Source organism: Callorhinchus milii, unplaced genomic scaffold (assembly GCF_018977255.1).
Source record: "Callorhinchus milii isolate IMCB2004 unplaced genomic scaffold, IMCB_Cmil_1.0 Scaffold5, whole genome shotgun sequence".
NCBI lineage: Eukaryota > Metazoa > Chordata > Chondrichthyes > Chimaeriformes > Callorhinchidae > Callorhinchus > Callorhinchus milii.
In genome coordinates this window covers 16,271,246-16,296,559 of record NW_024704746.1, presented here as the reverse complement: position 1 = coordinate 16,296,559, position 25,314 = coordinate 16,271,246, and the positions used below count along the sequence as shown (strand labels likewise).

Genomic DNA, 25,314 nt, shown 5'->3' with positions numbered 1-25,314 from the left:
ATTTGAATGCACTGCCTGAAAGGGTGGTTGAAACCGATTCAATAACAACTTTCAAAAGGGAATTAGATAGATACTTGAAAAGGAAAAAATTTGCAGGGGTATGGGGAAAGAGCGGGGCAATGGGACTGATTAAGTAGCTCTTCCAAATAGCCGGCACAGGTACGATGGGCCAAATGGCCTCCTTCTGTGCTGCAATGTTCTATGATTCTTAAGGTTTTGACTAACCCACTTCATGTTACTGTTCCTCTGTAATATTCAAAAACCAAAACAGCAGGATAAGGTCACTGAGTCCATTACATCTCCAGTCCCCACCAAGTGTAAAGTCTTATGTAGTATTCTAAATTTCACTAACGACACCAACAGTACATCAACATTATGCTAGTGTGTCAGCGTTTATCACACTTTCTCATCATAAACACTTTTTTTTAAAAAAAATGGTAAAAATAGTCAGCAGTAGCCAGAAAAAAAACCTGAGTCAGATTATATAATGTACTAGAATGAAGCTGTCTAACTCCTCAACACACTAGCATGATTAACATGTCTTATTTCTGCTTAGCATGGCACAACGGAATCTTATTTATAACTAAATATGAATAGTCCTTTTTAAATCTTCAGTTTTATATACGTTTGAGATTATAGTTTATAGATGTCACTGTGTTCAAAAAGTTTTTAAAGTCAAGGAAATTTTGCATTGTTCCTGCTTACATTGGTTTACAAAACGTATATTTATTGAATGTCAAATAAAGTACACATTGTTTAGGGCACAAAATAACGTGAATAAAACATCAGATAAAGTTGCTTTTCTAAGTCAAATTCATTCAAGATGGTGTTTTACTTTTGTTTTAGAGTCAAATAAAAAAAAAGGTCAATTGTTATATAGGTTCTGGTCTTGCCTGGAACTTTAAAGACTGATGTATCACAGAAATGCCAGACTATGGCAGCAATTTTAGACACTTGCTAAAGCCCATTCCAAAAGACATTGTTGTCAATACTTTCTGGGAACTGACCTTGGTTAAGTGTTGAAGTGCTGTTGATTTCACCTGAGATAAAGGAAGATTCTGATTGTTTTCGCACAGTGTCATTCCACATCCTTCTAATACGGCTCTGTGGATAGGCCAAAAGGCTGGTGAATAAAATTACTCTCTTTTTTAAAAAAACTCTAGGGCGCTAAATGAAATATTATAAACGAATCACTGTGTTGTAACATCATTCATGTAACAGACAAGCTATCTACAGGACACAGCTATACTTTAAGGTACCTGCCATTTATGTTTAGATCATAGCAACATTACAGAATGACAACTCGTTAATTTTAAACTCCAGAACCAGGGAGTGACAGTTCATTGATTCATTAACATAAATGCTGAAAAAAAAATTTCTACACAATAACATAGGGACTAACCAAAACCATTCTGCCTTTTATTCCCAATTTCATTTCAAACTAAAGGTTCCCCTTCCAAACACCCAAGACAACCCACAGCTGAAAATGCAAACTATTTTTCTTTCATTTGAAAACTGTCTCTCCTACTTTATAAACGCAAGTTCTGTTCCAACAGGGAAATTACTAATGCCTGGAAAGATTTAGTCTCGAAGGTGTGGAAAGCATGGAAGGCTGGATAAATATGATGATTTCTCTTAGGATACTACACGACATATAATCCATAATTGTTACTGCAAAAACAAAGCTATTTCACTTAAAAAGTGGTGATAGAGGCCACAGATGAACATAGAATTGCTAGATTTCAAAGGCAAGCTGAATGTTATCCATTCTATTAAACAACTTTAATACATCGGTTTCTTTGTCTATTTGGTAAAGCCATTTCTCAGTATAAAAATGAGCCACAGCCCAAGAAGGTCCCAGGTTCAATTTCCAACTGGCACTGAGCTAGCCAACCTCACCCAGAGCTAGCCAACCTCACCCAGGTCCTATAACTGGATCCTGGTCTAAAGAGGGGAACAATTAAACGTTTTAGCCAATTTTCAAATAAAATGATCTGAATACATAAATAAAAAGGCAAGTTTAATCTCCATTTATAGACAAGGATAACTGTGTAATGGTGATGTTATTATCTGTGACAGCTGCACAGAGAAGGCCAAAGATTACTGTTGTACAAAATGTGAAACACGGTACCATTCAAATGGGCAGGCGAATAGAACTGCACGAGATTCATTTTTAACAAGCCTGTCAATTGGATTGAAAGCACCAACAGGCAAGGTTGACCGATTAATCTTGCTGCACATTGGCAGTGACAGCACTCCTGTTCCTGGGTGCTTACTTCTGAAAGGGTGACTACCAGAAAATCAATGGTGCATAGTTTAAAAAGTGGTTCATTGATGTCCTCCAACATCTGAATCCAAGTCCTATAATCAGCATTGACAAGGCACCATACCACTCTATAAAGATAGAGCAAAAATCCCGACAAGCAACTAGTGTGAGGTCAAAAATAGAAAATTAGCTGGCTGGTGAATTGCAGCTTGCTGCAAGAGTCAAATGCAAATATGAACTCAGTCATATTGATAATCTGGAAAAACTACCTAGATGTACTGTGTTTGAGGCTCTCATTATACCTTAGTCAGGTAAAGTCTATAGGTATGATGTAGAGTAAGGGGAAGTCGCCTTTCATGTATGTTGGTATATCGTAAAATGCATATGTAAGCTTGGAAATAAAAGACTTTAACTGAGGAATCTATTCTAATTCTCCCAGATCGAGGGCCTCATTCTATAAACATTTGGCTGGAGGAACACCCTAAGAATTCTGGTTCCTCACGTGTATTGACTGAAAAGAGACAATGGCTCTGAGGATCATAAGGCAAAGTGACACTAAAGACAGTCAGGAATATTCAAAGCAAAGGAGGAAAGTGGAACAGTGGGGAAATGCTGAAGAAATGGACAGATGTAAACTGAATAAGGGATGACCATATGAGCAAAGGAAGAACATTAAGATCATTACAGACAATGGAATGAAATCAAACTTGCGTAGAATGTTTCTGAAGAAAATCTTTTCTTATGAATGATGTGCTATTCATTAACCGTGTGCACTGCTTTCTCTTTCGCGTGGAATCAGTGTGTTTTAAATAGGAATTATATTTCCATAGGTTTCTAAATGCGGATATATAAAAATCAAATCAGGCACTAAGACAAAAAATGTATACTTTGGCGGTATGAATTGTTATTCTTGCCAGACTAAGTGAAATGAATAAAGACAATTTTAAAGTATTATTTGGAGAAGCAGGAGCAATATGAAAGGAAAACGTACTTAGAATTTAAGTTAACTATGTGCGTGACTAGAGTATATGAAAGCGCTTTTAAATCTGTATCTGTACACTCCTTACAATGTCTGTAATTTATAAATGCAAATACCCACAGTGAGTGCGAAACTTAAGACTGTAACTTCACCATTTATTAATATGGAGATGCATCTTGCTGAGTATCTATAACTTTGCAAACTTTCATTGAATTTATGTTGCTGAAATATTGTTTTCCAAATTAATTTCAGTCTTGCTGCATCAGCAGGAAATATACAGTGACAGCAGTTACAGATTCTTGAAGGTAACATGCACACATCGTAAGTTTTATTTAAATGAGGAAACACTTGGCTGATTGTATGCTGATGGCACAGGAACATGTGCAGAATTGTATGACATCTTTGCTGCTCAGTGATGTCCTCCTGATCCAGACACTGAAGCAGCTCTCTGTGAGAGAGATTTAAGCTTTTTACTTCGAATTGTTTTAAAGTTTGAAAGAAAAATCAAGAAAACTGGTGATTTCAGGGGCAATAATTTGTTAACAATCTGTTGTGCCCAAACATGGGAATTTTCATCTGCAAGTAGAAATACATGAAACTCTCAGTCTGATTTGGATATTATTACGTGTGGGGATGGGTTTCTGCATGTGTTTGACACCCGGCTGACCTTAAAAAAAGTAAGGTCTTTCACATCAGGAGGACTCTCAAGGGGCTTCACAGGATAGACTATAAAGTGGAGTGACTGTGTATTTTATGTGGTCCTCATTGATGAACAGATTTACGCATCGAGAAAGCAACAACTGCATATGTTAGAAAAAACTTCAGCTACAATGTTACACAACAACTTGCATTTCATTTATATATCGCCTTTCACATGCAGTAGCATATCAGAGCACTTAACCAGTGGCCCTACACTGAGCATGGGTGTGGGGGGAAGGGAAAGAAGATCTAAGGTATGATAAGAAGAGGAAGAGGCAAGGCGTAGGGATAGAAACAGAGAGTTCCAGTCTTGTAGTGTAGTGGCAAGAAATATGATCGAACATGGTAGAGCGGAGGGGATGAGGGATGTGCAGGAGACCAGAGCCAGCTGAGCGAAGGCAACAGGTAAAAGAGTGCGGGTATGAGCAGGTCAGAGAGATAGGGAGGTGACAGAGAATGAAGTGATTTGTATGTGAACGTGTGGATCTTAAAATTGTCCATTTTGTTTCCCAAACCCTCAGAATCTTTCCCTAATCATCCTTTTCAAATCACAAACAGAGGCAAAGGATTAGAATGGTGAAGGAATGACTGCTCCAAGGGCACCCTGATATCAGCAGCCTTGGGGAAGGGGGAGGAAGATGGTTGCCTCTAAGAGAATACGGAAAAATAACCTACTTCATGAATAGAGAATTCTCAGTGTTTGGAATGAAAAGAATGTATGCCGCTTCTTTTATAACCCCCACCCACCTACCCGAAATAGAGGTAATAATAATAAGGTTTTTTTTCTGCAGGCACAACAGATAATACTTGTCTCTAAAATGCATGGGAAAGAAGCATGCCTATTATCCACAGTATCACCTCTAGGCTTTGAAGCTGGAATCTTGTGCACTCTAAGCTTTCTAAAGTTAATCATGCAGCCCAGTCGGCTAATCTGCCATAACCTGCAAGATTGTTCCTAAACTCAAGAGACAAATTCCAACAAAAAAAAGCAAAGAGCACTTATGTTTGCAGGCAATGTTAAGAATGCAGGAGGAGGGGAGCGTTTCTGGCAGGAATTTGGTTAAAAGGCAGAATGTATTTTGCATTTCTCAAGGCAAGGAACTTGTCCTATCATCTCCCCTTCCCCCCCACCCCCAGCGCTCCTCCACTTCAGGAACAGAATCATTTATTAAATACCGACAGAAAGCATCATTATTCAGTGAGGAAAATTATTCAATGGAATTCAATGCATGAAAACTTGGAAATCACTTGACTGTGACAAGCGAGTGATATTTTAAACAAAATACCAGGCAAACATCTGATGTCAAAGTAAAACAGAGTCGGGCAATGATTGTGGGGAGCGCCGTCGGCTATTTTCATTTTGCAAACCTTAAGAAATTCTGTAGCTATTTGCTTTTCTCCTGAAATTCATTTGACTCCTTTTGCCTTGAACAGTTTTTCTGGCACCTCACTGAGTTGCCATTATTAATGTCTTAACTTTGACAGTGAGCATTGGCAGGCTCTTTGATCATGGCTGGGCACATCACAACTTTCCCCACTGTAATGGGGACCTCTGGATTGGGATCAGAATTGAGAAATCATTGGATTTTCGCCTTCCTAACCCAGGGTGCGGAAACCCAAAGAAGCCACAGACCAGGTGATAAATCTGAGTCTTTTCTAGTTTGCATGACGCAGCTACTCACTGATGAACTCTGAGACACCGGAGATCATCCTATGTTGATGTTTGTAAGCAAGAAACAGCTGGTTACGCTATCTTTAAATCTGACATGGATTGATATTTCTCTTTACATCCACACCTAGTGCAGGTTAAAGGTAATCGGTTTGGCTTCAACTACTGTGACTTGTTAAGACTCTGGCGCGCTCAGATTTACAATCAAAATAAATTTTAAAGTCTCAAGGTACCTGTGTGCCAGAGGAATATCGAGCACTAGTCCTTGTAGTCGACGCCTTCACTGAGCTGTGGGAGCTTTCAGTGTTAAGTCGGCTGCAACAGTAAGCATGACGGAAACACTTGCTGTATTCTTTCCGAACCTATAGGTAACAAAATAGTGACAAATTTGAACAGTTTATACAATTTATTCCATGAACAACTGAGATCACCTTTTGTATTTAAATGTGATGTGTGTGTATGTGTTGGGGGGGTGGGTGGGGGGGGGGAAAGCATACATCTACTGAGTCTAAATTATTCTTCAGCAGAACGCCGCAGATATGAGACAGAAATAAAATGACAGCTTCAAAGCATCGTGTCAAAAACAGGGAGAATACAATTACGTGCTGAAATCTGTTTGCCGCACCGGTGCTGTCTTACACCTTAAAATGTTGTAACTAGCGTCTCCAACGTGTGGAAGGAAGCCAGTTGTCTGCAGCCAAATTAAAACGCCAAACGGCCAAAGTTGTGTGATCCTTAGTGTTTACAAGCTACTTCTTCTTACACAAGCTGCTTCCTTTCCAAAGCCAAGATTGACAGTGTGTTCGCTTCACAATATGAGGCGAACAGTTGTTGGATGTTGTAACAGCACCTGCTGAAGCCCATTTACCAAAATTGAGTGTGGATCTTGGACATCATCCTTTTATGGATATTAATGCGCAGTGACAGCAAGCTGAATGCTGGCGAGGCTATGGTAGTTGATCAGCTTAATTCATTTTATCATTTGGCACAAATAAGCATAAAAGATGGAAATGTATGTTCTGGGATATCTGTCTCTGACAGCACAGCTTTTGTCAACATTGCTGACAGGTGCTCGTACGCTATGCCATGTCCATCCCAGAATGCATCTTACAGCAGCTGGAAGGATGTGCAAGACAAGAGGCCAATCTTCAAGTTCGGTTCTGAGATTTCATTCTTTGAAAAAAATGTGACAGGTTCACGGCTGCTAATCAAACAAGTCTATTGTCCATCACTTATCCTGTGAGAATCGCAGGTCCACTCCAGGCAAGCATAAACAGCTCGGCGATCTCTCAGCTCATCAGTGAGAATTGTAGGCTCACCCTGCAAACCAGCGTGAACGCACACTATTACACATACCGGGTACAATTACAAAGCTTGTTTTGCACGGGACATCCAGGTGAACCTCGTGGGCAAATAATCCATGTCAATGTCAGGAAGGGCACGTGCATTTCGCAAATGATCATTTTTATCTCAAGTGAAGCGGATGCCTTTAGGCTGTAAATAGTATTTATGCAAAATTGATAACTACAAATTTTTGTGTCAATAGATGGCTGTCTTTGGCCAGACATTCCTTGGAATATAAAATCTAGTTCTGTCAGTTTTATGGCCCAGCAAAGAGTAAATGGGAATACACCAGTGGAGTGTTCATTCATGAATTCACAAAAGCATGAAAGTGTGTACAGTGATTGATGGTTTGCAGATTGCAAGACTGTAGATCCTATATTACTGGGTTTTCGCAACACACAGAAAACTGATTTCTCTAAATGTATTCAGTGTTCATTACTCAGAATTATGCGACCCAAGTAATGAAACTGAAGCAATATATTGGCGAATTAAAAAAAAGCAGTTTGTCTTGTCCTAAATTAGTCTTGAAGTGCAATATCTGTATAAAATCAAGTGCAGGTGTTTCGCTATTCCTTAACTTCAATTTCTTAAGATATGAAATGTATATTAGCACCAATACCCTGCATGGTAAACAAGATATTTTTTGTAATTTTCTGTGCGCTACAATGGTCCTGGGACTTGATTCTAATTCATCCTCAGCTGTTAAATTGGTAGAACTCAATAGGCTTTAATAAGATATGCCATCTTAAGGCAGCTGGAATAGTGATTAGAATCCAGCCCTTGGAAATGCAGTTTGACATCCAGCTGAAAATTTCAAGGAAAATTTTTTAAAACTTCCCTTAACAGTAGAAATGATATCCTGTTTAAATCAATCTCAGTGCCACAGGTTAAAGTTTTACACCTGATTGGCACATAATTACATTTTTTGCTTATAAAACACAACACCATACATTCACAATATATGCTTAGATGCTGCCGCTTTCTATTCAGTTCAGTTTTATTCCTCACTCGCAATCTTCCACAAAGGGCAAATGAAACAGTTCCAAAATACCATCTTCTAATTAAGCGTGAGAAACATTCTCCTGTAAAATCCAGTGATGGGGCAGAAGTTAATTAAGAATAAGATGTCTATTACTGTCAAATGCTACAGAAAGGTCATTTCGAAAATCCTGTATACAGATCGAGACCAAAGTGGGACACAAGGAAAAAAAAACATGATTGCGTGAACCTTTGCTACGGGGTGAGAGGCAATCACTTACTTTCTTCTGAAGAGCGCAGTGGAATATAAAAATAAACATTCCTTGGAAGGCATTGAATGTTGTAAAGAGATATGCCATTACAACCGACTCTTCGTTTATGAACAGCAATCCAAAAGCCCAAGTCAGGCCAAGCAAACACAGGAGAGCAAATGCTCCGAGAACCCAAGACCTGGAGGAAAAAATAAATCCGCTTAGTGAAAGCCCATATAAGCACCGCATTAAAAAAACATCTTAATAGCAGCTTTTAATCATTATTACTACAGCTGCTTCTTTTAGTAAGCAGATTAAGATGTGCATGATCTTCACTTCTATAAGCTTGATTTTGACCAGGTTTCTGTCACTTTACAGTTTAGGCTTAAGTGAGACACACTTGCAATTTTCACTCTGCTGCTGACCTTCACTTTAAGCCAGTGGAGTGTCTTAACAGTTTCTCATCAACCGAGTCTAAGAAAAACATTGCACACATTTTTATACTGTGTTAGAAAAAGAAAAAGTATGGAAAAAGCACAAGGGTCTGAGAAAGAAAATGTAGCGCTGTGAGACCTGAGAACGATCGCATGGTAAACATCAATACTTTATGGATGGATCAAAAATAAATTAATGATTTAGTTGGAAGTTCACATTAATGTCTCTCATACTATGCATAAGCACACAGAATAAAAGTACCAGAAGATAAATTCTGAGACATTAAGAATAGCAAGTGGGGAAATTCAAAATTGCAGACAGATTTGTAATTCATTGCAGAAGGTAACAAGCATTGTCGGAAAGCTGAACAAAATAGTGCAATTGATGAACTGCACTTTACAGTAACTTCTGTGAAGAGCGTTGAGACGTCCTCCTGACGAGGAAGGTGCTATATCCAATTCAAGCATTTTTTTAAAAAAATGCGAGCAACGGATAAATAGGTTCAGTATATTTAGCTTCTGGCTAATGATCTTACTTGATATATGGCTTATTATCTTCATAGCTAGAAAGCATTATAAGCAGAAAAGAGAAACAAAAAAATTAGACAATATTTTAATGCAAAATGAAGAATTTTATAAATTTATATGCACTCACACAATTATATTTGAAGAAATTGTTTTCTTAAAATATAAGAAAGGCAAGTGCCAATCATGTTAAATTAATATATATAAAAAGTAATTCTAAAATTGATTTTTTTAAATATTCTGAAAATTATATTTCAAAAGATATAATACTTTTTGACCAAATTATGGCAAATATTAGTAGAATTAGTTAAGTCAGAGAGTATAAAATCATGCATTAACAACATTTTTTTTTCTGCATGATTCTTTCTTACCCTGGTAAATCCGTGTTATAGTAGCCATCGCATACACGATAATTACTGGTGTGGATGAAGCGAAACAAAAGGGGAGGAAAAAAGAGAGAGAAAAGAGAGAGAGAGATCCTATAGATTAGCTCTCTCTCTTCATGCAGCATGCAGTGAATCCAGAATTCAAGTATCCTTCTAGTTCACTACTTCAGCGGTAAACATTACAGCATAATCAAAGTACTAAAAGCTAGCTGGACATTTTTTTCTTTTATAAGCATCTTCTATCTACAAAACTATACACTTACATTAATATATGAAATTCAACGTGAATGTCTGTTTGATAAGGATTGTAATTTGTCGAGTTCCATAATTTATAAATGGCAAATTGTGAATGAATTCCAGTTTGTCTAATAAGTAGAAATCAAGTTGTATTGTACAGACTTTCAGGAAGTGTTTGATTTATAACACTTATGCAAGGAGTTTCATATATATTTTGTTTTAAAAATCCCATGTATTTAATGGCCAGTTAGGATCAGAAAGGAATAATAATCCATATGGATGTTTGACTGTGTGGATTGAAATATGATTTTTAGTTTCATATATCCAAGATCACACACGTTATAAAACTAGAATATTTGCTCTCATTACTCTGCACAAATATTCCATCTGTTATGTATTAGGCAGTTAATAGAAAAGCTAAATGTGCAGTTATCAGAGAAACAACCAACACCCTCCCATCTATCAACAACAGTTAAATCTCTTAAGAAAGAAGGATTACAAAGAAATACTTTTCATAATATATAAATATGAAGTCATTTAACAGAGCAAACTTGAGGAAAATCACTGTAAATATGCAAACAAAGTCACACTGCATTTTAAATGCAAATGAAATTACTTGATTTCTGATGAACATAATGCAGACATTAGAATTCCTTGGCTCTTGTTCAAGTCTAAAATTACAATCTAATTTGGGCAAACATCTATGACCTTTCGGCTGTGGTATGGCAAAGTGGGTGATTTGAAATGGCTCTTTTAGATGACAACTGCTGTGGAGGAGAGATGACAGGCCCCAGCCTGGAGTCTCTTTATACGCCAGTTTCTGGCTAACAAGCGTATTCAGAGGAAAATCAAAAGCTTTGTTAACACAGTCACTTACTTTATGTTTTCCAACCTGCTCGAATCTGGTTTCAGGGTCGATGTATGCTTCACCATTTTGTACAAGGTGATAATCAAGAAGATAAGATTAACCTGTCAATGTTAAAAACAACAACAAATGATACTTACAAAGCGCCTTTCAGGTTCCAAGGCGCTGAGAAAAAAAGGATTCAGAACACATTTTTATTGGAAATGATTGGTTCCAGATGAACATTATTCGAAAATTACTCATTCCAGAATGATTCTTTTGTACAATTAATGATCAGCATTAGCTTATAAATGCAAAAATGATTTGAATCTTGCCCTTGCATAAAATGTAAGTTTGCTACCAGGAAATCCAGGCTTTACATCAAATTTTGACTGTGGGATTTTAATATTGCTTTAAATCCTTAAAACTACAAAACTACATTAAGCACCTACAAGGGCACAAGGTGCAGTTATTCAACACATTTATTTTTCCTTAAAATCAAAACAATATTCCCAGAAATAAAGCTTTCAAAAGCAGTTAGACTATGATTTGAGGCCACTATTATATAAAAATGAACCCCAACATTTATTAAAATGCATTTAAGTTTATAGAATCTATCAATATTACGAGAAACTCTCAGTGTTAAGGGAGTTGGATATAAAAAGGTTTGCATTAATGCATAGCCTCATAGATCAATAGGGAAAAAGGTTGAAACATATCCTTCACTTCCAGGATTTAATCAAAAGTACTGGAGTAACTATTTTATGACATAATTTTGTACAAAATAACATAAATCATTACTTTTCGAATAAAATATTAAAAACTTTAGTAGATGAAGCTATCAATTAGTAGATGAATAAGCCAGGGATGTTTCCCATTGCTTTAGATTAGGCCTGCTATTTCTACACTGTCCTTTTAAGACATATATATGCAATTACCTTGGTATGAGAATCTGTATGAAATTAAGAGAGGAAGTTGAGAATAATGAAGGTCAGTAAAGGCAGAGGATTGGTGGGGAGTGGTGATTTTTAGGTACGTTAAGATTTCACTTTGAAAACTGCATATTCGTCAAGGGGAAAAATACAACTGTGACTGCAAACAATTTGGTGCTTTCCTAAGACTATTATCTTATCCAACATTTCTTATTAAATTGTTTTGGTTGGCGCCATCGCTGTGTAGAACTGGCTAAGGCTAACAAATAAATGAACTGCTGATCATACCTAGATAAACCAGGTAAAGAAAGTCTTATCATTTTCCTTTACTAAATGTTAAGTGGCTGAAGCGAAGTGTTAGCACTGCAATCTACAACAGTTTAAAGAGTTCAACTGCAGACTACAGATTACTGGAGCGCAGAGTGTATTTTATAGCCATCAACCTGCCCAGTCGAATCACATCTACCATAGCTTAGTGGTTTAAAATTCATTTCACACAGCCTGCAGAACTGACATGGATACAATGAGACGCAAGCAGTGAAACACTATTCTAAAGTAACCTATCTGAACTGAACATGTTTCTACTCGCTTCATCCTCCCTGGAGTCTCCGTTACCTAGTGAAAGTAGCTCTAAAGCCTCGCTCATTTTTTAGAATCTTTTGCTGCTAGCCATGCAAAAGCCCATTCCTCTCTGGGACTGCTTGGCTGCAAAGATACTCTCTGAAGAACGGCTTCAGAGCATGTGTGCAAGCTGAACTCTAAATGAACTGAATTAAATATTAAAGGTGCAGATGGAGCTGTCCAAATGATAAGAACAGCTATTGACGTGTCATGATCTAAGCTTTCATTAAAGCAATTCAGGCATACTAATGGCTTCCCACTGCTCATTACTTACATACAGGTTTTCATAGATATGATAACCTTCGCACCCACAGGCACGACACTTCATAGGAACGCTGGAGCTGACAAAATTATGCCTTTATGGGGCACTTTTGTTCGTGGCTTTGGCTTGAAAGCCTGGGCAGGGGGTACAGTTTCAAAAAGATAAGAATAAAATCATATTTAAACTAAAATGATTTACAGGTTACCCCTGTTTTTAAAGCCCTATTGGATAGATATTAATGATAGAGATCCCCAAACTATGGCTCCACTGCATTCTAACTCTTACAAGACACTGTTTTGTATGCTTTCTTGCCTTTGCCTGATGGGATGATCAGAGGGCAAAGCAATTGGAAGATTAGAAGTGCTCGCAGGAACTGTCCTACTACACTTTGATTGCCACTTCCTTTTCATTTGGAAGCTGGCACCACAACTCCCTGGTGTCCTTCAGTTGCAGGCCTAAATGATTTGCTGGTGGAAAATAATGTCATGCCAGGTAAAGAAGAGTGTACTGTGACTAAGCATGGCCAATCTAACTGAGTGCCATTCATTTAGGTTTATTCATTCTCTACAGTCACAAATAGCTAAGCAATTCTTGGAGCTTCCCAGTTAATAACCCACCTCAAATAAAATGTTCTGCTTACAGAAGATTTAACACTGTAACTACTAGGTTACAGTGTGTACAGGTCACCGTTGGTGAGCAAAAAAGCAAGGCTCAGAACTTCCTTTTGAAAATACTGTTCATGAAAACCCTTGCATCCTTTGTTTTATTATAGGGTATCTTGGCAAAATGACAGTTGTATTTGGCCTAATTCCAACTCCGTTTCCTGAGAATTTATTTACGTACATTATACGGATATCAACACTGCTGGGTCTACGTGTAGTCTTAGAAATTGCTTACCTACAACAGAAAAAGGAAGTTTCCTTTACATAAAAATATGTTGGCCTCTTGTAGATTTTTAAAAAAACTTGGAATGCTATAAGCTATATTTCCTGCCCTGCATTATGTAGCGTGATGATTTACATTGTGAAGCAGAATGCAAATTATGTTATTGCATCTGTTGATGGCAAGTGGAAATATCACTCAGCCTGCATCTGGTAAGTTCAAACACTATATTTTCAAATCCCTAAGTGTTGAAAGTTGCTTTATTTTAAAATATTCTGTGCCAGCCAACAAAGGACATTGTTTGTGGCTATAAAGGCCCCCTTAAAACACCCTTCTCTTGGGCTTTCAACCTATAAAAATGCAGAAATAAAAATAAAACAAGCAGTTAATAAAGCCAATGGCCTCACCATAATAATAAATGTAACTGGTCCAATGAAACTCCAAATGAAGTGATTATCAATTCTCAGCCAGCAGCTGTAGTGAGAGGAAAAAGAAATAATTAATCAAAATTCAATTTCAAAAGAATTCCCAGTTACAATTTAGCTGGGGATTGTTATTACTGTTTCCTAGGATATCTAAAAATACAACACTTAAACTGGCCAGATAGAAATATGCTTTTCAAAATGCCATCAAACCCAGATAAGATCAATTCAATTTGATAAAACTTTTGATCTTAAAAAGGAACTGAGGCAGCCAGGAATGATAATCGATTAGAAATAATTGACTTCAGTATCAAAAATTGGTTATTTTTCAAAAGAAAACTTTCTTTTCAGTCTATTTTCAAAGCCTTTACATCTTAGATATATTACAATTTAACCCTTGATGTCCAATTAATCCTAACCGGATAGCATTTGTTCAATTTATGTGGGTGTGCACATAGTGGCCACAATTCTAAGAGTAGAATCCAATATTGTCCTGGAAGATGGTCCATTTTCTTTTGTAATGGAAACAGAATCTGAGACTTCCATTAACATGGCGTGTCTTCAGGATAATTCTTTCAGTAATAAGCTGAAGAAGCATATTCAAGGTCACGTTTTCAATATATGCACAAACACACACACACACACACATCAGACAGGATAGTAAAATTCAACAGAACACAAAAAACACAAAACATTGCTTGCTTTAACAAAAACAATTAGTTTGCTGGGGGTGGGGAGAGGGTTTTTTTGCACAAAAGGTATTTAATGAAGCATTAACCTGAAACCATGCTCTTAAGCTAGTCAGGTATTTTTGCTTGAGAAGGTTTTCACTTAGTGTCCGTTTATAGCCAAGAAGTATTTACTTTCCAATTTGTTTCAGGTCAAGTCTTTTGTGCATCGGGGAGGGTGCATAATCTGGAATCTTGCTGCCTTTCCAGTACAACAATCCTGGTGCGCTTGGAGAATCACAAATTACTTGAATGCAATTTGCATGCACCGCATCCATTCTATTAACATAGCGCTTTTGTTTTGCTGTCTGTATCCTGCTGACAGACTGCCTAGCTTCCAGTAATTCTCCTTGTGATCAACAAAATGCCGAATGTTTAAGCTGCCTGCCATTACTTACGCTTTCTCTGTTCCATAACTCTCATAGTCGATAGCCGTAGAGACTCCCACAACAATAGCTGGAAAGAGGTAACCGCAGAGGTAAAAATACTTTTTCCGAGAGTATTCACTTTCAAATACCTCCACCAGCAGGAGATAGAGCTGGACGCCTTCTAAGCACATCCAGGCGAATGCGGCAAGGAAGAAAAAGTGCAGCACGCCAGCAAAAATCGGACAGGCAATCTGCAACAGACAAACATTAATTTATCTTTACAAATAAATAACAGAAAGCATAGGCTTCAACCACTACTTTTCAAACTGCTGGAAAATTACTGCCCAAAGTTTATTTTAGCACCTACACCTCGAGACTGGATTTTGTGGTGTAGGCTGGAATTCCAGTGCAGGCCAGGGGCACAGAATTATCAGAACTGTTACTGTTCGATGAACCTCACATCTTTATTTGGGTCGTTAAAAACCAAGACCTTGTCTGTCTGTTTTCAGGTGGACTTTAAAGAGAAGGGAAATGGACTATTCGAAAAGAAAAGGGAGTTCCTCCCGACGTCCTGGCCAACAATCCCCCCCGATTCATTGGTCACTCACTTCATGCTCTTTGCGGGAGCTTGCTGGCGCAAATACTTGTGCAAATGCTGGTGCCATGTTTGCCAACAAATACCCGAAGCACTTGGGAGATGATTCAAGGTGAGAAGGTACTATTAAGAATATGCAAGTACTTGCTTTCTAGAACACTTATTAAACAAAAGACTGAAATCAAACACAACAATTATTTCAGTCCTCATCTGTTTTAGGGGAAAGGTCAGGCTACTCAGCTGATTGGAAGGAGTAGTTTTCCAAATTGCTAGTTTCAGTGAAAACAACAAGGAACTCTACTGTGTAAGTCACATTAATAACTCAATCCCTTCGTCTCTACATCCTCTAAAAATTACTATAATGACACCAAACTCTCAGAACATAGCACTGACATTTATATAAATGACTAATCACCACAAACCTAATTTCAAACTTTGCAATTTTTAAATAATTCATCACTTTCCCATGTAATTACATTAAAAAAACATAATGCAGATCGCATATGCATCTTATCTATCCGACCTCTGAAATAGTTATACCACAAGATGAATTTTTGATGAGGGAGGGCGAGAGATTAGAAAAGTAAATGAACAGAAATTACCAAGGATTTGATGAGTTATTAAGCATTAAAATACTCTGTAATTTGGGATGTTTTGTTCAAAACAGTTTCATATTGTGCCATTTAATTTGCACTCACTAAAATGTGATGCTCCCCGGACTTCAACTCCCTAACAGAACAGTACTGCACACTTATGGGTGTGGAAATGTCTCACTGTTTGAGCAGTCACACTGAAGTGCCTTCAGATACGAGAAGGGAATGTTCCAGGTTAGGATCAGAGCAAATTAAAATCTTCAATAGAGTTCCTAACACCCTTAATAATAAATGTTGTTAATATATTAGACAGGTAACTGCTAAACAATACTAGATCTTATTGATGCAATACACATTCTAAATCTCCAAATAGTCTTAATTCCAAATATTTCAGATTCTATTTGACAAATAAGTTATTTTACTGGCTGATAATTTAAGAATAAGTGTCCCGATCCAAATGTTAGGTGTTTAGCAGACAATCCCATCTGCACTGACTGGTAAAGTCATGTGAGTTGTCAGTCAAGAATAGAAATCCCAATTTTTGCCCTCACCACCACCAATTCACATTCAGAGCCTCCTGCTAAATGCACACCCAAGTTACCAATATTAATGATTTCAATAATGTTCTTCAAGTGTTAATATCTCAATTCAAAAAAGGATTGTATGTTGCTCAAAATCACTGTGTGAACAGATTGCACCATGGTTATACAGTTGTTGTAAAACTGGAGAATACCAGTTTACATTGAACATAGAGGACTAAGCATCTGAGTCCTTGTGCTCCCTCCAAAATGGTCAGGGACAAATACCGACTCTTTGCACCCATCTCCCACACAGAGTGAATGCTACAAGGTGAGGGTTGGGGGCTGCCTCAGGCAATGGTGTCATGCCATATGAAAGAACACAGCACCTCGACACAGATGGAAAGAAACTTGAGAAAATATGAAAAAGCCCCTCCTCCTGCCTCCCTCCCAAAAAAATTAACTCAATATTTTCTAGATCAGTGGATTTATAGTTGACTTTCTGTATTGCCAATAACCAAATCTCCCAATGAAACATCCTGGAGAATGCTCTTTAATCAAAAAGACAAACAGTGATGGTGTTAAATAGCAAAGCTCTGACCCATCACAATGTGTCTTTAAGGAATGGAGAGTTCATGGGAGTCTATGTAAAGGTAGCAGAGATACAGCCCATAACAGCACCTTGATTTATGAACTGCCTAAAACCCTCCAATTATTCAATATCACAGTTAAACATGGCCACCACTCAGCAGGCCTTGAATCATAAGCCTATATAACGCCATTGCGGCAGTTTGATATACAAGGTTAGGAGAACAGAGTCTTATTTAAATTCTCATTCATTTCAAACAAATGCCATTTTCCAAGGCCAAGATATTGCAAAATCAATACAAAGAGCGACACATTACCTCGTATTTAACCTTATCGATGCCGATTAAGAAAATGAATTCAGCAATAAACAAATTAATGCACAGGTTCTTGTGGATGGTGTTGCGGTCACTTTGGAGACCTCGGAAGAAGCAGAAAGTAAAGATGCAAATAGCCAGGCAGATCAGGGAGATGACGATCCCCACCCAGGTGATGACAGAGAGGAGCAATTCATGCATTCCACTTTTGTACTGGAAATGAAGTATGGTCAGAATTAATATGGCGGTTTATCAATACAAACAGAAGATCAGCTATGTTTCCATTCATCATTTCAGCAGGAAGCTGCCAGAAATTTACTGTCTTCTTTTATAGGCGATACTGGGAATTAAATGCTCAATGATCGTCAATCATCGACTAATCCTTTTTTACAGGAAGTGATTCATGTATTTTTTTTTAAAAAGTGGGGTGGGGTTGGGGGGGGAACTTGTCTGCAAACAATAATGCAATTGGGGGAAAAGGCAGCTGTACTTTATGCTGTCTGCATTTAGGATGTTGCTTTGTGGAGAGAATGAGTCTGAGGAATGCATTATGGACTCACCTCAATCTCCTTGTGAGCCATGAGGATTGCGAAGTTGGTCAGGTGGTGACACTCACAGGTTGTGTGAGTCTTATTGGTGTCCACCAGCCTGCAACCTTTGGTGGACCAGTAACCCATCATGGTTCGTTCAGAGTAGTTCCAGAACGAGCAGTTTGCGTTAAAATAGTTGTCGGGCTATAATAAATTGCAAGGAAGAAACGGAAAGAAAATGTCAAGCTTTTTCTCATGTAGGTTGCAGACCACACAGATTATTTCAGATTTTTAGACCTGAAAGATACGGCTATCAAAATCTAACTGATTAAAGAGCAGGCATTTATTTAGAGCAAAGAGGCAGTACTAATCAGTGGAGCAAACTCATTTAATACAGATTCTGTGACTAAATCAACTCTTCAGTGATGTGTTCACATTCTAATAAGACACATTTGCACTCCATTTTTATTCAACAATGTTAATCTTATGACCTTCATTTAACTCAGCGAGTCAACTTACATCAAGGTGCTCCAACGTAAAAACTACTGGATCAGACAGGAACACACGGATAGACTCCTTGTTGATAGAAGCTGCTATGATGTGGGAGTTAACTGCGATGGAATAGTTTTGTCCGTTTGTATCACCTAGATTTATTGTTGCATTTTCTGTGGTAAGAAACTGGCCCAAGCTTTTGTACAGAATGAACACTAGCTTTGCTATACCTGTTGGCAAAAAAATGGTTACGATTCAAACATATCTTTTTGACAGTATGCTTTGATCTTCACCCCTTTGATTTTACCTTCACGTGATCGACTATTTATAGCTAATAAAATCCAGTTAGCCCAGAGTAGTAAAATCCTTACCTTTACATGTTTAACACGGGGGGAAAAAAGATGAAAACAAATTTAGTCGAGAGCAGTAATCCTGACTTGAGGAGGAATCTGGTTTGCTGCCCTGTGCTTACCGGTGCGACTGTTTTGCTTGACAGTGTTGACTGAGAGCTGGATCGAATTCCCACCCATATTGCCTTGGGGAAATTTGAAGTCCTGGTCCTGGCCCTCCGTGCTGAGTACACCCACCTCCAGAACTGGATCAGCCAGATACGAATTATAGTTTGGGAAGGAGAGCGGGTGTGTGTGAGAGAGAGAGAGAAGCAAACAGAAGTTTTTACAGTGTAGTCAGATTACAAAGTGTCAGACAATGAGCTGAAAAATCATTATTCTGCTATCACCATCCTTCCATTTCAAAGGATGTGCACTGACATGCTCAGAAAGCAAGTGGTATTTAGTAAACCTCCACAGACAAAACTAAGGAACAGGCTTTGTTTTGGTTAAGACAGGACACCGACTCAGCAACTCCATTGTTGTGTAAACAGGGCTTAAACAACAACAAATTTACCTTTACACAGTCACAAAGAGACATACTTGTCAAGAAATTCTCTGATGGATCTTGGGATGTCTCTTTGTCATGATTATTTTACAACACTACTGCATTGCTGACAGTGCTGGAATATAAATAAGATTCTGCCGTTACCATCGCATTCTGGTCTTGGTTCGGTGCACAGATGCACGAGCACCCATGTCGGAAGGGTAAGCAGACCACCGCAATGCAACCGATATGTGTCAAACCTTTCACCTTCCCTTTTCAGCTCAAGTCTGTGATACACTGAACACAGTTGCTCTGCAGGGTCAATTTTGGATTTCAGATTGCTGGATAATAAGAGTGCACTCAACAGGGGGACAAGCAAGATTTGCAACTTTATTCTTTCTTTTGACAAGTTAAGCATCTTTTGCATATTTGTCCCATGCGGTGAGACTGCAGGCAATCTAACCATACTCCACATTTTCAGTGCCAGTAAGTACAGCAGTTTGTGATACTGAACTTGATTTAATTGGAATACCGGTACTGAATACCGTTTCTCTTCTGAATGAATGGAGGAATTTTGTGCTATTGTTTCACAATACTTTGAGATGCTTGTTTGTCACTTATTGCCTAGACAAACAACCTCATCAATTGAAGCATATTAACACATAGAATATACTGAGAATATGCCCTCAAATACTTTCCTGCAGCTCATATATCAGTATCAATGCAAACACAAAAACCTTATGCAAAGCATTATTTAAAGGTGCTTTAAGCAAGCAAGTTGAAGGTGCCAATAATTAATTGAACACCTGGTCAATAACACTCACTGTAATTCAGAGTTAGGCCATGCAGCTGTACCCTGAGTAGAATCAGGTTTTAGTTATGACTGGAATTAACTGCCACATTTATCTGTTCCTAGTAGGGTTCTCATTTGGAATTCAAATTGACTCAACCGAATTCATATTATGTTTGTGCTGAGAGTCTTATCTTGGGTGTGCAAGATTAATTCCTGCTGGTGAAACTGCGAGAGGTTGCACAAAAGGTAAGAAATGAGGAAAATGGTCCATAGTGTAGTCAGGCTACCTCATTCAACAGTCCAGGCTACCTGCCTGACAATTTTAACTGCTCGTACTGATGATATTAAGTCATTTGGTCAGGTAACTGATATACGGGAGATACATTCTTAGTTTTGGGTCGATATACAACATAATGAGGTTTCAGTCAAACGTTGTTGCGAAGAAACTCAAAGTCTGAGATGTCCACGAGGCTTGGGTTAGATGGGTTCTGATGTGGGGTAAGAGAAGTAAACAATGATACAGATGTTTAGGCACTCCATAAACATTGGTAGTGTATACGAGACTGGAGGAGAGATAAATATTGTGCTGTTTTATAGAATAAGCCAATGGGAGTCAATGATTGCATACAGCCTGTGGAAGGATATACAGTACATCAGTCCCTCCTTCCACAGACTGAACACAATCATTGACTCCCAATAGGGATCAGTAGTGAAATGACCTTTCCTCAATCCTTGCTGGTTTAAGTTCTTAAATCTGTCAGTGCTTTACTTTCTTTCTCAATTTCCAATGTTTATTAGACTGCAAGTTGTTAGGATACAATGTGATGTTGCGCAATGACTCCAAGACTTTCTTTACCTGAGGCACTTTTGATGCCTTGTTTACAGTATATCTCTAAAGTTCACATTTGTTCTGAATTTACAACCACTTTACATCCAATTCCACAGAATAAACAGTGCAGACTTAATTACTCCAATCTGGCTGAGGTAATAGCTCTTGCCTCAAAAATCCATTTAAAATCCATTTAAAATCAGCCCCACAGCATCAGGTTGCTGACACAAACAGTCTGATTTGCTTCTAGGCATTTCCAGCAATGGGTAGTAACATGTACAATGTTTTTATATCTCGAGTCCACCTCCTGAGGAAAGGCCAACTCTGGAGGCAACTTGTAATGCAAAACGGACGTTTTTCCCATCATTTCATATTTTGATCTCCTGTTGCCTCCACGTAGGTCTAACTTTGGAATGAAAGGGGTTGGGCTGGAGAGTCCAGACTTTTATGACATTCCACACATCCCCTAACATCTGCCGACATTTCTAAGCAGTCCACTTCAACCACATTTGGTCATTGGCAAAACGTCGTAAGGATTTTTCTATGTAATCTCCGCTACCAGCACAATGCAGCAGTAGAACAATTGAAAAGGCTGGCAGCAAGGTTACCACATATACAGGCATATCCCGTGACCTCCGTTACTGTTATTTGGGCAGTTGAGATCTCGAAAATATATTACTAATAATAGCATTGCTCAACATACAACAATGCATGTGGCCTAACGCATCCCAAATAAGCTGGTATCTACCAACTTGCTCTCCAAAGTCACTGGAAGTCCCATGCATGACACAGTTACATACGTGGACTAATCGATAATTAAAACTGGTCGCATTTTTCAATGATATGTTACGTATCACAGGTCGAGTATTTACTCCACAACCTCAATTCTTGAATAGATAGTTTCCTCCATATCTGCCAACTCACGCCACGCAATAGGTGTAATCCCAAAGTGGTCAATCCAAACCCAAACTGGTTTTGCTTTTTTTAAAATCTAGAACAGAATTTTGCTGTTCGGGATAAGAAAATAACCATTTGTTGGAAACTTACATTTGTCTTTTACTGGTAAGAGATCAGAGTGGATACAGTACTTTGAATGGTATGCATTTCAAAGTAACAGATGAACTGAATGTTTGCTTGCTGTGGGTCGTTCCACATTGGATTTAGAGGCTTACACTATACATGTAACTTACATAATTTTGAGCAGTGTGGGGGGTTGTTTGTATAAAATAAAATCTGCAATCTTTGTGTCCAATCTGTAGATTGAAGAGTGGGATTTCAATGTCTGCAGCTCATTCCTGTTTCTTTTCTTCATGATTGTATTCTTAAATGTCTGAATGAAATGATACCTTCTCTCACTAACATACAAAAGTCTTTTCATGCTCACTATTAACAGCTGAGGTCTCTTTGATCTGCAGATTATTCAGGTCAGGAAAACCCGTTTATCATCAAACTTCCTTGCAACAGAATGGAATGTTGACATTTATTCCCTTTTGAAATATATCACTTCTGTCAAAGACAGACGGGCAATGATTCCACCTTCTGTTTTTTTGGCCTCACGAAAGCATTTGTGTCATGTGTTTGATTTACAAACAGGAAGAGTTATCACAATTGAACCTGACAGATCTGTGTTGTGTATCTCCACTCTAACATACGTGCCACTCACCTATATTATCAGTGGGTACTTTGACTCTGGCTGGTTCAATCAGATTGTCTGCCAGGACAAAAGCCCCTTCCTCCAGCGTGTCCAGCAACATAGTGGCAGTGTGAGCCTGCTCAGTTGAATTCATATCTTTCCACGAATCCAGTGCTTCAGTTCTCAACAAGTTGTCAACAGTGTCCACAATTGCCTGGATCCATTGAAACAAATCTCATTAGTACCGTTTCACGGCAGGTTTGCTTAGACATTTCATGGCATTTTCAAATATGCAATAAAGCAGCGTGTGTTCAATGTAGACATTCAGGAAAGCAACAAAAGCAACCTAGCAGATCCGGCAGTACACAAAGGCAATTATGTAGAGAATGTTTCTGTAGCAAATGATTTATGTATTTTAATGTTTCGTTATTTTCTAGCTTTCTCACCTCACCTGTGTGAGGTCTCAATGGAGATGAGTTTTCCTCCATTACTTACAAATTCAGAGCCTATATATTGATGAATTAAAATATGAAACAAAGAAAAGTAAAAAAAATATTAGTGATCTTCAAAGTTTTATTAACCGTTTTTATTGCATGCAAAAGTGTAGGCGGTATTGAGTCTTTTCCCCTTCATCAAATATTTGATGCTTTAAAAAAATTATAAGAAAATGCAGATTAGGGAATGGAAAATGTAGCTCCAGCAGAGAAAAGATTAGTAAACAACTTTAAATATTACATGGAGAATAATTAAAGCAATTTGTTGTTAATTTTTTTTTCTCCCTCACCAATTTCTCCTCCCTCACCTCCTCTTCTGCTGAAAGCAGTCCCCCCACCCGCCTTTCCTTGTTCCACAGTGGGCAAGGTTCCACCGTGCTGGTTGCTCTCAGTACCTCACCAAATGGTCATTATTCATGTGTGAGCTTTGACAGTGAGTGTTGGCAGGCTATTCAACCATGGGAGCATCACAGCTGAGCGTGTGTAGCTTGCCAGGATGCTTAGCAGGTTAATGATATGAATGAGATGGCTGTCTATTTTTTATTGTAATAGTATGTAGTTGAGAAAAGAGAGGGCTACATTTGCATTATCCAACCATCTGAAAAATATTGCCAGAAGGTGAGGGTGCCATGGAATCTATCAATCATTTTGCAGTCATGATGCATGACTGTTTTTGGAGGCTAATATCTGGAGAAGGTCCAGTCTATACAGGCTAGTGAGCAAGAAGCATCACCACTATAGTGTACTCATGGGCTCAGCCACAGTCTAGTGTTGCTTCCTTCCACAAGTGCTTCTGTCTACCACCTATTTAGGTGGGTCTCAGCGCCTCACACCCCTGCTTTAGGGGTTAGAGCTGTCACTGGCAGCATCGCTATAAGGAAAATGCAACAGAAAGAACAGTTTTGTGAGAGAACATTCAACATTACACCTCCATGGAGGTCGGGGGGTTGTAGGAAATAGAGAGATTCTTGCTTGCATCACTGAACTAAGTTATCATTAATTAAATAACATGTTAATTGCTTGCACCAAATGCACAGGGAATTGTTGGTGGGAATGAAAAAGAGGTTCACTTTCTATCCAAAGCATGAATGCATTAGTTTACTTTTACATCAAGAGGATAGAAGCTGAGCTCCTGCTCGATGCTTTATGGGGTCATTTCCCTTTAATAAAAGAAGGTTTGACTGGATACGGCACAGGTCACTAGTCATGGGATGGATTTTCAAGTTTTAAAAATAAGTAAGAAAAAAACAACAGGAGACCATTAAAATCCCGTCAGAAAGTAATTACATTTAATCAACTAAATCAGTTAATCAATTGTGGCTCTACTTGGTTCTAATGTACAGATAATGCAACAGTGAATTAAGCATAGGAAGGAAGTGCTGCTGGGCCACTGTGTTTTAGGATGCTGCAATTCACTGAGTAAATGGTACGGACTACATATGCCTTGTCTGATCAATTTTAATGTAGCAGATCCATTAACAAGACACTTTATGCAAATAAAAACAGGGTGATTTTACAGAGCGCATTGTGCGTGCATGAATGATTAGAAAAACTCCGCTAAGGCTACTGTCGGTATAAGATTAATTAGCCTAATCCATCTTAATATCCTCTTTCTGTCTGGTTTTCGAGCCACTATAACCTTGCTGGCAGGTGGAAGATACTTAGATGTGGCATTAAAGGCTTTTTCATCTCTAATGGGCGACAGAATAGTCAAAATGCTAATACTAGTTCTGCCACAGCCATCAACTGTGAGGTAGAGAAATTGGTCTGCTGAGGCCTTTCCTTTTAGTTACATAAAAATACAGCTCTATATTTCTGATCTGCAGTATAAATGAACCCTTTGTTACAAAGAGTGAATTTATTTGAAATTAAAAGCAAATTGTAATTTAACGGGTTTGTAAGTGTAGCATTATCTGAACAGGGAAATGTAAACTCCATTTGGTTCCAAGTCTGTAACTGGTACAGACAGACGAGGCATTGAAAGGGAGACAAAAGTTTTAAACTTCAGCTTCACTAGAAACCCGAGGTGACAGATTGACTTGGTTGATAGGATGCAAGGCTGCAGGTTTTGGGTTTGAGCTCCATCTCGGGACAATGGGCTCACAATCCAGGGTAACGCTCAGTGTATTAGTGGGATGAGACGTTGAAATGAGATCCCGTATGCCTATTTATAATACAGTCAATTCACATTACAGTGTATCCTGTGAAGCACTTTGAGGCTTCTCGGAGGCG

At 38.3% G+C, this 25,314-nt stretch overlaps 1 protein-coding gene across 4 annotated transcripts in view; it reads right to left on the bottom strand.

The window, feature by feature from the left end:
* The window catches only part of adgrl2a (adhesion G protein-coupled receptor L2a), a 258,264-nt gene that overhangs the window by 7,014 nt on the left and 225,936 nt on the right, over positions 1-25,314 (bottom strand). For 3 of the 4 annotated variants that reach the window (XM_007887235.2, XM_007887233.1, XM_007887232.2), the window contains 11 exons: positions 22,619-22,802; positions 18,930-19,052; positions 18,485-18,687; positions 17,996-18,169; positions 17,439-17,648; positions 14,858-15,078; positions 13,717-13,783; positions 10,646-10,737; positions 8,217-8,385; positions 5,847-5,975; positions 1,008-1,104 (listed from right to left, as the gene is read on the bottom strand). In XM_007887235.2, coding sequence (XP_007885426.1) covers positions 1,008-1,104; positions 5,847-5,975; positions 8,217-8,385; positions 10,646-10,737; positions 13,717-13,783; positions 14,858-15,078; positions 17,439-17,648; positions 17,996-18,169; positions 18,485-18,687; positions 18,930-19,052; positions 22,619-22,802 — 1,669 coding nt within the window. Of the gene's footprint in view, positions 1-1,007; positions 1,105-5,846; positions 5,976-8,216; positions 8,386-9,156; positions 9,184-9,516; positions 9,562-10,645; positions 10,738-13,716; positions 13,784-14,857; positions 15,079-17,438; positions 17,649-17,995; positions 18,170-18,484; positions 18,688-18,929; positions 19,053-22,618; positions 22,803-25,314 lie in introns of all 4 variants that reach the window. The other variant, XM_042334875.1, reaches the window with a different exon arrangement.